Here is a 16,232-nt window from a genome sequence, read left to right on the forward strand (position 1 = left end):
AATAACTTCATTAGAAGTATATGGGCTGCCCGTATGTTGTCAGTACACATTCAACATTCCTGTACTTATCTTTTTCAAAAAAATAAGTAAATTAGAACTCTTAGTAATAAACATATAAATTATATGTGTCTTTAAGTAATTAAACTAATAGCACAATTTCATAAGTGTTCTGAGAGCTTATTATTTGTTTTAATAATATTGTTTGTCTTAAATGGAATGAAAGTTAAACACTGGGTAGTTCACAGTTTACACCTCATTATCTGCAAATTAGGGATGTCCCAGTCAAATAATTAGCCAATTAAGATAAGCAAACACAGTGACACTTACTCCCTCTCTTTCAGACACTTGAAGCCTCTCATGGATATAAAAACAACCTTACAATTTTGAATGAAAACATGAGAATGAATTTGCAAATTTTAAAGTTACTAAAACACAAGTTTGAAGTTGTTTAAACATTTTCAGATATGAATAAGTATTTCCATCTTCTTTTTTTTCCGAGTACAATGTAGTTTATAATTATTTACCAAAATATTTATATTTAATAAAGCATTTAAATCTGTTTTTGCTATTTGTAATTTTCTATTACAAGACAAAGTTTTTCAACATCTGAAATATGAAAAAGGACATGCAGCAAAAGGACAGTGGGTTAAATGTAAAATGCACTCGAAAAATCTGTATATTTTATTAATAAATGGTTGAAATACACTTCTGAATTATTTAATACTAGACCAGTAGCTCTATAATGCAAATTTTATTGAGAACATTATCAAACTTATGATAATAAAAGTTGGGAAATCCAAACATTACACTACGTGGTTTATATTTGATATTTATGTGTGACTGACTGGAAATAATTCTCCAAAATAACATCCATTTATGTATAAAATAATCGAAAGTAATCGAAAAAGTAATTATAATTACATTGAAAATTTTAGCTGTAATCGATTAAATTACGATTACAAGTAATCGAAAATCTCTTCGATTACAGATTACTGTCGATTACTTGAAAAAAAGTAATCATTACAATCGATTACGATTACTCGATTACGATTACCCCATCCCTGATTCACGATTATTTTCAGATCTGGTCATAACCCTACCATAGTACATTAATAAATACAGAATCATACATGTATATTTATCTGGGTTTTTTTTTTTTAAGTTCTTTACCTGATAGACTTGAACAAAGAATGCAGGATGGATATCACTCTAAACATAATGTACGTGTCATTATATTGCACTTTCTTGTCATTTTACATATATCAGCCAACTAAAAACAATATCTTAATCCAGAATTTTTACAACTATAATCATTTGAATATTGAGAATAGTTTTCAAGAAAGGTTTTCAATCAGATTATACAATTTTGTACCATTTTAAAATATGCAAATAAATAAAATTAAATTCGTTGCATTTCATAGTTATCACGTGATCACAAACTATATATATCCTCACTCATTCATGTTCGATTATCGAGTCTGGCTATAACCTACGGGTATACACGTATATTTAAAAATAACATAAACATTATGTATTTGATATTTTATGTATGTTTACGCTTCTGAATGTATTGATTAACGAAACAATTATTTATAATAGACTGAATCAGTATTATAATTATATAAGGCAGTGCAAAATAAAAGGTTATAGTGAGTACCATTCCTAACATATGAGTTCTTTTCATTACTCTCATACTTAGAATATAATTGTTTTATATTCGGACGAACATAGTGAGGGAGAATATAATATGAATTTCATATAGACTAATTAGGAATTTTTAATGCCCTCTTTCTGCACAACAATGTATAACCATTTCTAATAAATTCAAAGCAGCCAATTGAAATAAAGTTTTTTGTGCACATCTTTAGTATGTGTAACAAAATCTGACAGGAATAGTAATGTCCTAAATGACTAAAATAAATTATTTGTATTTGTTTCAGAATTATGGAACTTCAATGCCTTAAGAATGCAATGTTCATGATTCAATACCAAAACAAAATGAAATCTTACACTTGAATAGAATTACAAAAACATTTTTATAGGACTTTTAATTTGCCAAGATGTTAAAAACCCTGTAATTAGATGATTCTTTAATTAAAAAACTTGTTAAATTTTTAATAGTGTCCTGCTGTTTCAGAATCAACAACACTTGTGAACTGCTCCTCTCCAAGATTCACGTTATCAAGGTTGGCTGCCGATTTCTTCTTAGCTAGGTACTCCTCTAGGTTTTTCATTACTGCATGGGGATTCCTCTTCGCATGATTTTCAATATCTGTCAGTGTTTTAAAAAAATATTCAATTATGTAAAATTGAGTATCAACATCATACCATCATGTGTAATTATTTTGATTTCCACTTTGAAATCTTTTTGTCATGTGTAATTTCAATCATCAAATAAACTTATGAAGTATAACTTGCTTTCAGTGAATACCTCAAGCTCTATAAAAAGTTATTGTTATTTCTGATCAATGTTCTTTTTTTTTATTATTGACACTGAAATAATTGGATATACATTTAACCAGTTGTCTTTAATAAGCATGCTGACATTAATGAGCCAATGAAGGCTACTTTTACTGAACTTTAAGTTACACGTTTCATAAACTAGATTATGATTGGATAGAATTTGCCACCTAACATTGGGGTACTTACGCGGTAAAACAAAGCCTGGGTCAGAGATAGTTTTCCCCTGGGATACTTACGCTGTCAAACAAAGCCCGAGTCAGAGATGGTTTTCCCCTGGGATACTTAAGTTGTAAAACAAAGCCCGAGTCTGAGATGGTTTTCCCCTGGGATACTTATGCTGTGAAATGAAGCCTGAGTCCGAGATGTTTTTTCCCTGGGATACTTAAGCTGTAAAACAAAGCCCGAGTCACAGATGGTTTTCCACTGGGGTACTTACGCTGTAAAACAAAGCCTGAGTCGGAGATAGTTTTCCCCTGGGATACTTACGCTGTAAAACAAAGCCCGAGTCAGAGATGGTTTTCCCCTGGGATACTTAAGTTGTAAAACAAAGCCCGAGTCTGAGATGGTTTTCCCCTGGGATACTTATGCTGTGAAATGAAGCCTGAGTCCGAGATGTTTTTTCCCTGGGATACTTAAGCTGTAAAACAAAGCCCGAGTCACAGATGGTTTTCCACTGGGGTACTTACGCTGTAAAACAAAGCCTGAGTCGGAGATAGTTTTCCCCTGGGATACTTACGCTGTAAAACAAAGCCCGAGTCAGAGATGGTTTTCCCCTGGGATACTTACGCTGTAAAACGAAGCCCGTGTCGGAGATGGTTTTCCCCTGGGATACTTACGCTGTAAAACAAAGCCCAAGTCAGAGATGGTTTTCCCCTGGGATACTTATGCTGTAATACAAAGCCTGAGCAGAGATTGTTTTCCCCTGGGATACTTACGCTGTAATACAAAGCCTGAGCAGAGATGGTTTCCCCCTGGGATACTTACGCTGCAAAACAAAGCCCGAGTCAGAGATGGTTTTTCCCTGGGATTTCCACACCTGGTACATCTGGAGATATAGACCAGTGTAAAAATCACACACCACAGGAAGGACCTCCTTCTGTTTATTGCACTCTCTGAAAATTAAAGCACTTAGATGTTTATAGCATGTCATATGCTGCTTTTTATTATAAACAAACCAACATGCATCTTCTGAACACTTCTCCGATCTGTCCATGTATATCAAAATCGTTTATGTCCATACACGGTTGAATGTGTTTAAAGTGTTGTTATGTCATGTCTTCTGCAATATTACATTTCTTCTGACTGATTAAGAAGTACATATTTATAAGACATTTCATTCCTTACTTGTTGAGACAACCTTCTCTGAGAGCCTGGAGGGCGATTCTGGACAGATTAATGGACATTACACAGAATGGGAAGTTCTACAATGCACAATTTATAACAGGAATTTTTGAATGCACTAATAAAAACATATGACTGTTATGTTATGTGTATCAGTTGATTAAAATGACCTATTAGACTGTAAATTTCATGGTACAGTATGATATATATATGTACCTATGTATGATATGAATACACTTATAGTGAAATGAAATTGTTCAATAAGTATTGGAATAATACACAGTCTACAAAATTTGACAACCAGAAGTTTCCCCCTTTCTTACATAAATTCTTTCTAAGACCAGAGTTAGAATAACTTTACATGTGCTGAAGACGGGATGTATAAATTCCATTAAGATAGCTATAGCTATATTTATACCTGAGTGGGGTGAAGGGAAAGCTTGTAAATTTCACTGGCCAGCACTTGTCGCTTGGCATCACGCAACAGGTAAATCAAATGTAACAGTCCCAATAATCCTACACCTCTCAGATCTGTTGATGGATCCCTGCCTGAAATGTAAAAGCAAATAGATCAGATTTAACCACCCCAACCTTCATCACCCAAACCTGCTGTTTGACAACTCCATTGTATACAACAACCACAGTTAGTGAAAATTTTGTCTCACTTATCAATATCAAATAGCTATCTCGATAGATCTATGGTAGATAAGATGTTTACCATACCATTACAGTATCAACTTAAACTGTCTGGTAAATTGTTATAACTTGATAAATAGATTATGTATATGATAAATAGATTAATTTGATTTTCTATGTACATGATAAAAAGATTTATTTGATTTTCAAAACTTACCCTGAAATCCTATTTCCTCCCAGTGGTTTCCAAAGCGAGGACAGTCAAACCTTGACCCTGTAAGACTGCGATAAATTGTCTGTAGAGATCTGATATGGATCTGGTTAGAATTCTCTAGCACCGCTGGAAAAACAAAAAGATTCAAAACTGATATTGTTGGAACTCAATACGTGGGAAGTATGAGAGACCATTTTAAGTTAGAGTACATACAGTTGTGATGGACAACATTTCAATTTTGTTGCTTTTGAAGCTTTAAAATTCTTTAAGAACTGCTAGTTATGTATATTTGTTTTTTTTAACATCCCCCAAATAAAGTACATGCTGAATTTTTAACAAAGAATGTAGATATCTTGATTGAGAAAGTTTTGGGTAATAGCTTTTTTAATTTATGAAATAAGCTCTCTGAAATTCAGGTTTTAAATTTTGTCATTAAAAGTTTTTTTTATATTAAAATTACTTACATGCAGCTATACAAAATATCCTATCTCTTTCCTCGTGTAGATTTTTATGTAGTTTTGGAGGACCAAAGAGGAAGTATTTCAGTGCAGAAAAACCATGGCGTTCTACTGTTGTCCGAATTTTGTCCTGAAATCATACAAAGTTCCGAAAATTAGTCTAACATACAGCATCTTTCTCCAACAGCTAATACACAACATGACTTATTCAATTTTCATACTTGCATTTATCATTTGTTGGGCTTGACAGCAAGTAAATAAAGTGCCCCGCCACAGCATGATACGCCCGTCAAATATTGTTCAATTGTCATAAACAGTTTAGAGTGCAAGAAAATCATAACAACCTTGATACAAGGATTTCAATGATTTTTCCATTCCTTATAATATTTGTTTATACATCTTCTGTGGTGTAGGCATTAATTATAACAAATATTATATTATAGATCCTCAACTGGTTGTGTTAGAGCTTGACAAATGCCCATCTGCAGTCCCCCCCCCCCCCCCCCCCCCCCCCTCAGCTTTCAGATTTGTGAGACATGATGCTCTGAATTAGTTGATATTTTCAAAAAAATAAATAAAAATATCATATTAAACAAATCAATTGAGTCTTAGCAACTTAATCTACCCATGGAAAAGTGAACTGCCTATATGGGCAGTTATTAGGCAGTTCTTTAGCAGTTTTGCTAATTTTAAGCAGTTTTCAAACAGTTTCAGTCAGTTTGGCTTTTTTCTGTTCTTTTGTGACTGCTAGTGCCTTGGGAGTAAACAGTTTTCCTTAGCAGGTTTTAAGCAGTAATCAGTTTCCCTAGCAGTTATATCTTGGTTGCCTATGCTTGAGGAGAAGACAGTTTTCCTAAGCAGTTTTGTAAGCAGTTTGTAAGCAGTTTCCTTGTATAATTTGATTGGGTTCAAGAGAAATTTTAAAGTTGGGGTCAATGATCAACAAATATAAACAACAGGAACCCAACAACAGACCGCCAGAATTCAATTCTTGGCTGCCATGTTGTATTGTTGGACAAAGGCTATAAAGCATCATGAAGAGGGAGCCTGCTGGCCACAAAGCTTTAGATTTATTGAAATAATGATTTAGACATTTAACAATTGGTAAGTTCAATATATTTATTAATTTGTGGCCTTGTGGTGTTTGGATGAAGTGAATATTTGCTGTACTTTTGACTTTTTCCTTCAGTGTTGAATCTTGTTGAACATTATTTACATGCCCTGGGATATATAAGATTTCTTACTAGTCAGTGAGTATAATTGCATGGTTGTACATGTGTATGTAAATAAGATACATATATTAATTATTAGTTACACTGATTATAATAACATGCATAAAACAGTGTTTGATACTTTTTAAACATTCATCTTAGCTATCTCTAATTGTTTGACTGTGTTATACAATATTGTACAAAATACAATAAATTAAAATGTAACAAGCATTTCTGATATAGGTAGCTCTTTTATAACTGCATATTATTTCACGCTGGATAATAGAAAATGTCCTACTGACTTATTATTAAATATTTATTTTGTAAAAGGGAAATAGATAAGCAGTATATAATAGTTTACTGGAAGTCCACTAGCAGTTAGCAAAAACTGCCTAAATAACTGCCTATGAACTGCTAAGAAACTGATAATGAACTGCTAGGAAACTGCCTGTAAACTGCTTGCGAACTGGTTACGAACTGGTAAGGCTAAGAAAACTGCTTATAGATTACAAAAGGTTTGAAAGCAATTTGTTTATCCATTAGCAGTCTAGGGAAGGTTAAGTAACTGCTCCAGAACTGCTAAAAAGTTCAAACTGTTATAAGGCTAAGAAACTGCTATATAACTGCCTTCCACTTTGCCATGGGTATATCAAATTAATTTTAAAAATAAAAGGCTGACCATTAAATGACATATCCTATAAACTGACAAGCAGTTCTTCTGTATAATTCCCAAAGGATACAGATAAGAGCTGCTTGATCAGAGATCCTCTAACAGAAATGATTGAGACAGCTACATGTAGCCTTCCTACACTGAACTCATTAATTAATCTTTAACTGGATGCATGTCCACTCATTACTCCCAATGGATGAATGGATCTATACATACTACCTGCTTTGTAGTGCAATAAAAATGCATACATGTATTTATGTCATTCTGAAGTTAAATTTGAAAACAAAGATTTTTTTTTAATTTGTTACAAAGATTTATAAAAAGAAAAAAAACTTGTGCAATCTTAATGCAACATTTTTAATAAGGTTCCTGCATTACTCTTAGATTTGTAGGGACTATCTACCATAATTAAAACCTTTTTTTTAAATACTTTATTTTTTTTTAGATTTAATGTCAGACTGGTTTTAAGCTGCAATTCATATGGACAATAGGCATGCTGATTCCAGTATCCCCCTCCCCCAAGTATAATTAGTTTTAATTATATTATACAATATCAAATTAGTTTATTATTCAATATCAAATTAATTTATTATACAATATCAAATAAGTTTTTATTACTTTTCACCAAATTCATTTTAAAGGTTGGGTTAGCCAACTATTTAATCCAATACGAATGATTCTTTTTGCCCAGTTCCCAAGAGATATAGATAACACCTGCTTGATCAGAGATGCTCTACCAGTTAGCTCCTCACACTAAACTCATTAATTTCTCTCTAATTTGACATGCAATTTTCTGTTATCAAATTCTCCTTGACCAGTGCTTGATAATTACACCCATGGGAGAGGTGGAATTTCTCTTGTAACATTACATTTGTTACAGATTGCTGTAAAGTATATAATGAAAAAAATAAGTATTTTCTTGATTTAACATTTTTTAAACAAGGATACTGCAACACTCTTGCATTTTTTGGGATTGTGTAATCTAATAGTAAAAAGGCAATTTTTTTTTTTTAATTTCACTTAAATAAAAGGTCACAGTGACCTTGAAATAGGTTGCGACACACCTTCTACCTAAGATGCATAAATTGGCCAAGTTTGATGATTCTAAGTCCAATAGTTTTCTAGTTATGGGCCGGACAGGATTTTTCCATATTTGGCCATAGCATCTTCATTAAAGGTCAGAGCAACCTACTTTTAGTGCGCGACACACCTTCTACCCAAGAAGTATCAGCTGACAAAGTTTGATAATCCTAGGCCTAATAGTATTAAAGTTAAGAGCCGGACACGAGAAAAGCTAACAGACAGACAGATGGACGGACATGAACGCCATAACATAATACGTCCCATCTAAAGACGGACGTATAAAAAGGTATGTATTAATATTATTGTACGAATTGGCACTGACCATTTTCTTTGTTGTCGGAGGTTGTGTTATACTGACCTTTACTCCTGAGAAATCCTCGGAGACAAAGTGTTCCAACATCTCAAAGAAAGACAGCATTGGAGCATTGGTCACGACACTCTCTGTGGACAGAATAAAAGGTTTATTATATTTGCCTTCAAACCAAAAGCTACTCAGAAAGATTTAAATTTGATCATTATTTTAATTCAAAAACACATATACACATACCAAACTGTTCAGTACTTTGCATACATCAGTTTCTTCCCTTTTTTGTCTTTTTTAATTAATATCTTTTTTAATTTATTTTTATTTTTTAGAATGTGTGTGTGTGTGTGTGTGTGGGGGGGGGGGGGGGGGGGGTAGTACAATTTCTCTAAATTTTTTTTATATCAATTCTTAATTTACTGAGGGGGGTGGGGATGCAGTCAAATTGAAATTAAACTTCTTAGACCTTACATCCAGTGTAAGAGTGTATACATGTGTGGCACAGATATAAGAAGTCTAATTTTAATTAGATTGGTTAGGGAGGGGAGGGGAGTAACCTTCTTAATTTCTTTTCCTGGGGTGGAGATACAATTTCTTTAATCATTTATATCAATATTTTTTATTTATTTATTTTTTTTTTTTTGGGGGGGGGGGGAGGGGGGTTACATTACCTTTCTTTCTGGTATCATTCTCATCCACAAACCCTATAAACAGAAAAAGATTGAAGATTTTAGCTACAAAAATCTACAATTGATTCTTTCTGGTACACATTCAGTAAAATGTCATGATTTAATTCAAACATTATATTGGGATGAAGAAGACGCCATGTTTACCTGCTTCAATGGTCTGCACCTTGTCCCACTCGTCCTCAGCACGATTGTTCACATGGAATGTTTCAGATATTGCCCCATTCTCACAAACCTATCAAATAAAAAAAAAATTAAAAATTTTATCTTGAACCATGTGATACATTTCATTTAAAATGCAAAATCAAGATTCATATAAAACATTATTATTGCAATGCAGCATTAATACAGAATATAAAAAGATAATAATTCAATTCTATTTCAGAGAAGCTATTTAATAAATCTGCACACTTCTAGATGCAATAATCAAACAAAAAGTAGTGTTCAAATTTATAAATTAAGGCTTCTGTATTGTCATAATGCTTTGCCACTGGCAATTCTTCCCTTGTGTTTGGTCAAACATAATCATTCAAGCTCACAGCTTGCAAAATGTATGCAGTATATTTCACCTGTTTCAATACAGAATTCCCTATTTCACTAACGGTCTGACCCTGCGAGGTTATTTTCTGTTTGTCTGCTGTCACATGAGATATTCCTTGATTGGCCAAATTCTCCCCAGGAACATTTCCTCCTGGACCAATTGGGACATCTGTACCAGACACAACTTTCACAGTTGGTTGATTTTCTACATTTGTAGATGGACTTACAGATTCTGTAGCAGTCTGAGATTTTAATGCAGGGAATGGTAAGCTAGAATCTTTTGTATTTGGGATATCGGTTTGAGCAGTGAGATTCTGCGGTGTGTTTTTACTTGTAGGTACATCAAAATCGAATTCATCATCTGAATCCTCACAACTCTTTGTTCTTGAGTTGTTTTCAATTGTCAAGGCACTGCTTTTCTCTGTTATTTTCTGTGTCAAAGAAAGAATATATGGCAGATAAATTAAATTTGTCATCTTTAATTATGCAGAACTTAACTGAGAAAACAAATAATCTTTCTTTGATAGTGTAAACCAACAATTATTTGAACTAAGTTTTATTATTATTTTTTTTTTTTTTGTCAGTATGAAATTCATCAACGACAACTAATTTTCATGACTGAGGAAACATTTGACATAAATACACAATTTATTTAATAAATATTTTGCCACAGATATATTCCTGAGTAAAAGAAGGTCGCAAAACTCAAGAATTCTCGCCATGCATAAAAGCTGGTTCACAATATTTAATCAAGATACATGTATGTAATTTTAATATTAATTGTTAGGGTAGATACTCATTTTTCAGGATAAAGTTGTGCAACATACTTTTGTGTAATTACAAACTAAATTCTGCTAAATATGGATAGCATGCCAAAATGCCACATAAATGTGATAAAATTGTTTAAATAATGAAACAATCAAGATAAACTTTATTCTATTTAGGAAAAATTTTTAAAAAATAAACATCACACATTATCATTTTCTAAATGATAAGTAAAACTTTTACCTGTCCCCCTTCTGTTTTTGTTATTTTTACTTCCGTTGTTTGTTGCTCTATCTTCACTGTTTCACCACTACTTGACTGCGAAGTCTTTATTTTTTGAAGCACATTCTTCATAAGAACAGACTGTTGTGCATTCTGGGTAGCTTCAGGCTTCTTCTCTAGATTCTGTTGAGCAGTTCCCTTTGCTTCATTTGAGGAAACTGAACTTGGTTTATTTTCAGTAGACTCCATTCTTGACAAATTTCCAAAATTAATGCTTGTAAGGCTCGGACCCACACTCCCCATCGAGCCATTATTTCCTGAGGAATCATTCTGATCTTCCAAGGGATCCTCAGTGTATTTCATATCAAAACCAAAGATATCCAAAGGTGGGGGAGGGGGAGTTGAGGCTCTTACAGAGTTATCTTCCACTGCTTTGACATCCTGTTCACCACTAGATGTCTCTGGTGTAAAGTCAATTGACTGGTACTTCATGTCCACATTAAAGAGATTGACAGGAGGTCCTCCACGCCCTGCCCTTGATTCATCAATGTCTATTGAAAACTCCTCAAATGTTGCCTCAGTCATTTTGTCTGCCGGTTTTATATAGACATTCTTTTCAATCTGAAATATATTTCAGTGAAACTAATCATAACTAACCATAAACAGGATATACAGTTTTCAGGAAAGAATACTCTAAAATTTAATGTTTAATAATAAAAGTACTTGTCCATGTTGTCAAGAAAACCATTAAATGAAGGTTATACATTCTGCATACAAAGAAGGTTGAGGAGACGGAAACCAAATGTTTGGACCTGAAAATAACATATTTGCTTGATATGTTATGTGATAAATTTAAAACTGCATCTTCATTTTTTTCTCATGCAATATGACAAAGAGTCATAACCAATCAGGACCGATTCCATTAAATAGGAAACACAATTGCCTAATGATACATATTTTGACATAGGTACATACATGTATCTCCAAGGTTTGTTGACAAACCTCCCCTTCCTATTTTTTTTTTTTTATCAAAGATTAATCTGGCATTTCTGGGAAACAAAACATAATGAGTTAATGGAGTATGAATAATTTCCACTTTTAACTGTTGGCATATTAAATAATATACTCTACAAATAAAGAATACCTATGCTTAACAGTAAATCCAATACTGAATGTTGATTTTCAAAAGTGTTTCTACACAATTTAGTTGGTCAAACAATGATATTACATGGAAAACACCTTAAGATATTTGTGACAGATCAAACAGGGATTCAAACCTGAACCCCCTGAATCACTATTCAGGTGCTTTACTGACTGGGTTATTTGTCCACTGGCGATTGAACCTGTCTGACTACTGAACACCTGACTATAGTGATTCAGGGGGCCTGGGTTTGAATCCCTATCTGACCCATCACACTATTCTCCCTCTCCTATAACATATGTATTAAAGATTTAATTATCAAACATTTCTCTATTTCTGTAAATGGGCATGTAGCTTTTGTATTTGGAAAATTTTTAGACTTGAAAAGCAATGCAAAAATTTGATTTGATCTATACTAATTTTATCTTTTGTATTACATTATTAATTTTCACCTTGCTAAGCTTTAAAATCTTCAATTATTACTGATTTGCACATGTGAATGTGTGTGTCCATTGTCCGGCATTGGGAAAATTTTTGTAAATTTTGCAGGTGGAAATCATAGGGGCTTGTCTTCCGGATTGTTAAATTTAAAATAAATTTTAAAAAATTTTGAATCTTCTTGAAATACACTTAAAAGTTGTTAAAATAGAGATTCTGACACTTTCAGTCAAGAAAAACCCCATTTAAAAAAGATGCACCACACCTATATACATAAACTCTACAAGGGACGAAAGCTTTTGTCTTGGAAAAAATACCCCAACCCACTTCAGCTCCTATTTCTGGACTCTAAATTAATTTATTTCGTTGCCGTAGTTCTGTCCCCTACAGTGATGATTTTCCTAAATGTTGATGCGTTTGTCAGTCGTCAACATGTGTTTAATCAACAGCAAATGGATACAATTTCTTCGATTTGGGGCTCATTTTTCTAAATCGACCTGGGGAGAATGGAAGTTTACATGGTTGCATGGTAACAACGCAATTCTGATAATCGTGGTATAACATATAGCGCGCTTGTATAGCAAGTGTACTGTAAATTATGTAATAAATTATTTATACATTAAATGAAATGAGTCTTCCCGGTGCCGCCTTAGTCCCTGAAAACGAAACTTTAGCCAGTATTTATCAATTTCACTGTCTTTTCTTGTCGGTAAACATTTTTTCCGCGAAACTGGAAGTCCTTGGGTGTTACCATTCACTTTCGATTACCCTCTGAGTTTTCCCTACATATTGATTATCTGCCTTTGCGATTTTGTAAACTTCCGTTCTCCCCAGGTCGATTTAGAAAAATAAGCCCCAAATCAAAGAAACTGTATCCGTTTTCTGTTGGTTAAACACATGTTGACGACTGACAAACGCATCAACATTTAGGAAAATCATCACTGTAGAGGACAGAACTATGGCAACGAAATAAATTAATGCTTTAGAGTTCAGAAATAGGCACTGAAGTGGGTTGTGGTATTTTTTCGAAGACGAAAGCTTTCAGCTTTCATTGTAGAGTTTATGTATATAAGTGTGGTACGTCTTTTTAAAACGTGGTTTTTCTTGAGTGAAAGAGTCAGAATCTCTATTTTAACAACTTTTCAGTGTATTTAAAGAAGATTCAAAATATTTTAAATTTATTTAAAATTAACAATCTGGAAGACAAGCCCCTATGGTGGAAATGGCTAAAACTCGGACCTAAACTGAATGGAGGAAAATCAATGCACTGTGTTGACTTTTCAAACTATAATTTCTGTAAAATTAACTCTCCGGATAACAAAGTGGATTTTGAACCGAATTTCCTATGTCATAAAATTAAGAAATGAGATTTAAAATCCATTATTTTAACTAGACCGAACAAGCCAAATGTTGGAATAAACCCTTAAAGCTACGTAATATTTATCATTAAAATGATGTAATCCCTGGAATAACATAAATAAAACATTTTTACCTTTGATGAAAATTAGTTTGTTTACATGGATTTTTTCTTGAGTAAGTCGTACATAGTTTGAGATTATTATTATAATCAACTCGTTCGTAAATTGAATTACTTTTAGTCGGGGGGGGGGGGGGGGGGCAACTCTGCACATGAGATTGGTTTTTTCCCCAGGGCTATAAATAATATAAATATCAAAATTATTGAGAAACGGTCAGATACATATTTTTTTTTTGAGTTGGAAGATTTTTTTTTCCCTTGAAAGAGTATGCCAGTCCCTTTTAGAAAAATATCTTGATTCTCCCTTGGAAACACGTGCTTCATTTATAGCATACAGAGTATAGATGGAAAATATTTATATGACCAGTGTTTTCTCTTTTTTCCCACCTTGATGAAGCACCCACAATACCAATTCGAAGGTCTCTTCAAACATTAATTAATATCTTTAGTTAATACATAATTGCGTGCATCAATTCTTTCTTAAACTCAAATAAATTAATCATATCAACAATTGAATTGATGCATGCGATAATTCAATTGAAGAAAGCAATAATTCAATGATAATTAATGCGTGGAATAAGTGAATAATTGCTCACTTCAATTAATTGACGCGTAACAGCCCCACGTCAAGATCGGACTATTCATCCTACCACCTGTATAATCACCATCACATTAACCTAAAACTGCTATTAATACATTGCGCTCATCAATTCAATTTATGCTCTATAATTGAATTATTGCTACATGTATATATCTTCCACTGAATTAATGATATCAATACTTCAATTAATGCACACAATTAATATTTTATTGAGAGAACTCAGTGATATCTTCGAATCTACCCAGGCGCCGGGCGGGGGGTGGGGGTGGGGGTGGGGTGGCGACCCCCCATTTTTTCCCCGAGTATAGTATTTTGGTTTAAAATTTTCCTTTAGATGCTGGTTGCCCCCCCCTCCCCCCCCCCCACACACACACACATGAGCACTGGCAAATTCAAGGATTTTGTTGACAGTAAATCAGCTTCTTTTTTTTTTTTTTTTTTTTTTTGCTTGTCAGATTTTGGGGGGGGGGGGGAGTTGCCCCCCCCCCACTATTGAAACCGTTGCTACGGCCCTACACTTATCTATATTTTACGAAAGCCTATTAGGATCAAACTACGGTAAAAAAAAAATTTAAAAGGCGTTATAACCTTTTCAAAAGGCGTTATAACGCGAAAAAAGGCGTAATAACTCCTTTTGAAAAGGCGTTATAACGCGGAAAAAGGCGTAATAACGCAAATAAAGGCGTAATTACGCCTTTCCAAAAGGCGTTATTACGCCTTTCCAAAAGGCGTTATTACGCCTTTCCAAAAGGCGTTATTACGCCTTTCCAAAAGGCGTTATTACACCTTTCCAAAAGGCGTTATTACACCTTTCCAAAAGGCGTTATTATGCCTTTTGAAGGGCCATTATTATGTCTTTGACAGTCCCGTGCTTTTAAAATGGGGGGGGGGTCCCATAAAATTGACAAGCAAACAAAAAACAAGAACCCCCCCCCCCGAAAAAAAATAAACTGCCTAAACTTGAGGGGAAACTTTTTTTAATTTTTCGGTAAAACTTTTTTTAAATGCAATGACTTGTCCGAGTTTAACCATACTGCAACAAAATGTTAAGGGACCAAGCAATCAATTAATGATTTTTTATATTTAAACTATAGCAAGACTATTCTCCCAAAAAGTGGGGTGGGGGACCCCCCCCCCCCCACTCACATTCGTACTACCGGCCTGTTTGAAAAGGAGTTGTATCCAAAAATGGAAAGGCGTTATTTTAAAATAGTAAATATATGAAAGATTGAACCAAAGCCATCTTTATTTATGCAATATTTAGATTATAGTTTTAATATTATAAATTATATTATAAATTATAGTATTTTCTATATTCCTGCACATCTCGCAGACAGTTGTTTGCATTTTGCATGCATATTAAGAGAAGTCAACACTCTACTTTTGAAAATCCAGGATATAGGCAGAACCAGCTTTGGGCTTTGCTAGCCACGTATTAAAAATTCATGTCAAATTTGAAATATTTTTCTCTCCTCTTGGTAAATAACAGGCAAAGTATTTGCATAGGTATAATGAGCAATTAGCCTTCAACAAAATTTCTGAAATCCATACACCTTGGTAGAAGCGTCTGGCATCAGAGAAGGACTAAGTTGGTTTAACACTGAAAATATTTTACACATTTAAAAATCTTTTTTCCTAGAAATCTAATTATAATCAGCCCCCAGGGTGGGCTAAGTAAGTCATGTATTGAAAAAAAAAGAGGCGTAATAACGCCTTTTTAAAAAGCGTAATAACGCCTTTTGGAAAGGCGTAATAATACCTTTTGGAAAGGCGTAATAACGCCTTTTAAAAAGGCGTAATAACGCCTTTTGGAAAGGTGTAATAACGCCTTTTAGAAAGGCTCCAAAAGGCGTTATAACGCCTTTTGGAAAGGCGTAATAACGCCTTTTAGAAAGGCGTAATAACGCCTTTTGGAAAGGCGTAATAACGCCTTTTGGAAAGGCGTTATAACGCCTTTTGGAAAGGCGTAATAACGCCTTTTG

At 33.7% G+C, this 16,232-nt stretch overlaps 1 protein-coding gene across 1 annotated transcript; it reads right to left on the minus strand.

Annotated features, from left to right (window-relative positions):
* Positions 1–2,020: 2,020 nt before the first annotated feature.
* LOC133187145 (ELMO domain-containing protein 3-like) lies at positions 2,021–13,715 on the minus strand. Its single transcript, XM_061322504.1, has 12 exons — positions 13,665–13,715; positions 10,615–11,214; positions 9,636–10,037; positions 9,214–9,301; positions 9,052–9,084; positions 8,435–8,517; positions 5,119–5,242; positions 4,658–4,780; positions 4,223–4,353; positions 3,808–3,884; positions 3,448–3,575; positions 2,021–2,272 (listed from the first exon to the last, which is right to left on the minus strand). The coding sequence occupies exons 2-12, from the start codon at positions 11,176–11,178 to the stop codon at positions 2,115–2,117; spliced, it is 1,911 nt and encodes a 636-aa protein (XP_061178488.1). The 5' UTR covers positions 11,179–11,214; positions 13,665–13,715; the 3' UTR covers positions 2,021–2,114.
* Positions 13,716–16,232: the final 2,517 nt, after the last annotated feature.

Source organism: Saccostrea echinata, unplaced genomic scaffold, assembly GCF_033153115.1.
Source record: "Saccostrea echinata isolate AGI-Se365-2 ecotype Australia unplaced genomic scaffold, CSIRO_AGI_Sech_v1 ptg000014l, whole genome shotgun sequence".
Classification (NCBI taxonomy): domain Eukaryota; kingdom Metazoa; phylum Mollusca; class Bivalvia; order Ostreida; family Ostreidae; genus Saccostrea; species Saccostrea echinata.

Bases quoted from the DNA above. Each gene is read 5' to 3' on its own strand.
- LOC133187145 (XM_061322504.1), bottom strand. From the start codon at position 11,178: ATGACTGAGGCAACATTTGAGGAGTTTTCAATAGACATTGATGAATCA. The intron at 9,302-9,635 runs GTGAAATATACT...TTTATTTGATAG, and splicing joins GGAATTCTGTATTGAAACAG to GTTTGTGAGAATGGGGCAAT. The intron at 2,273-3,447 runs GTAAGTATCCCA...AAACACTGACAG, and splicing joins CTCGGGCTTTGTTTTGCAGC to ATATTGAAAATCATGCGAAG.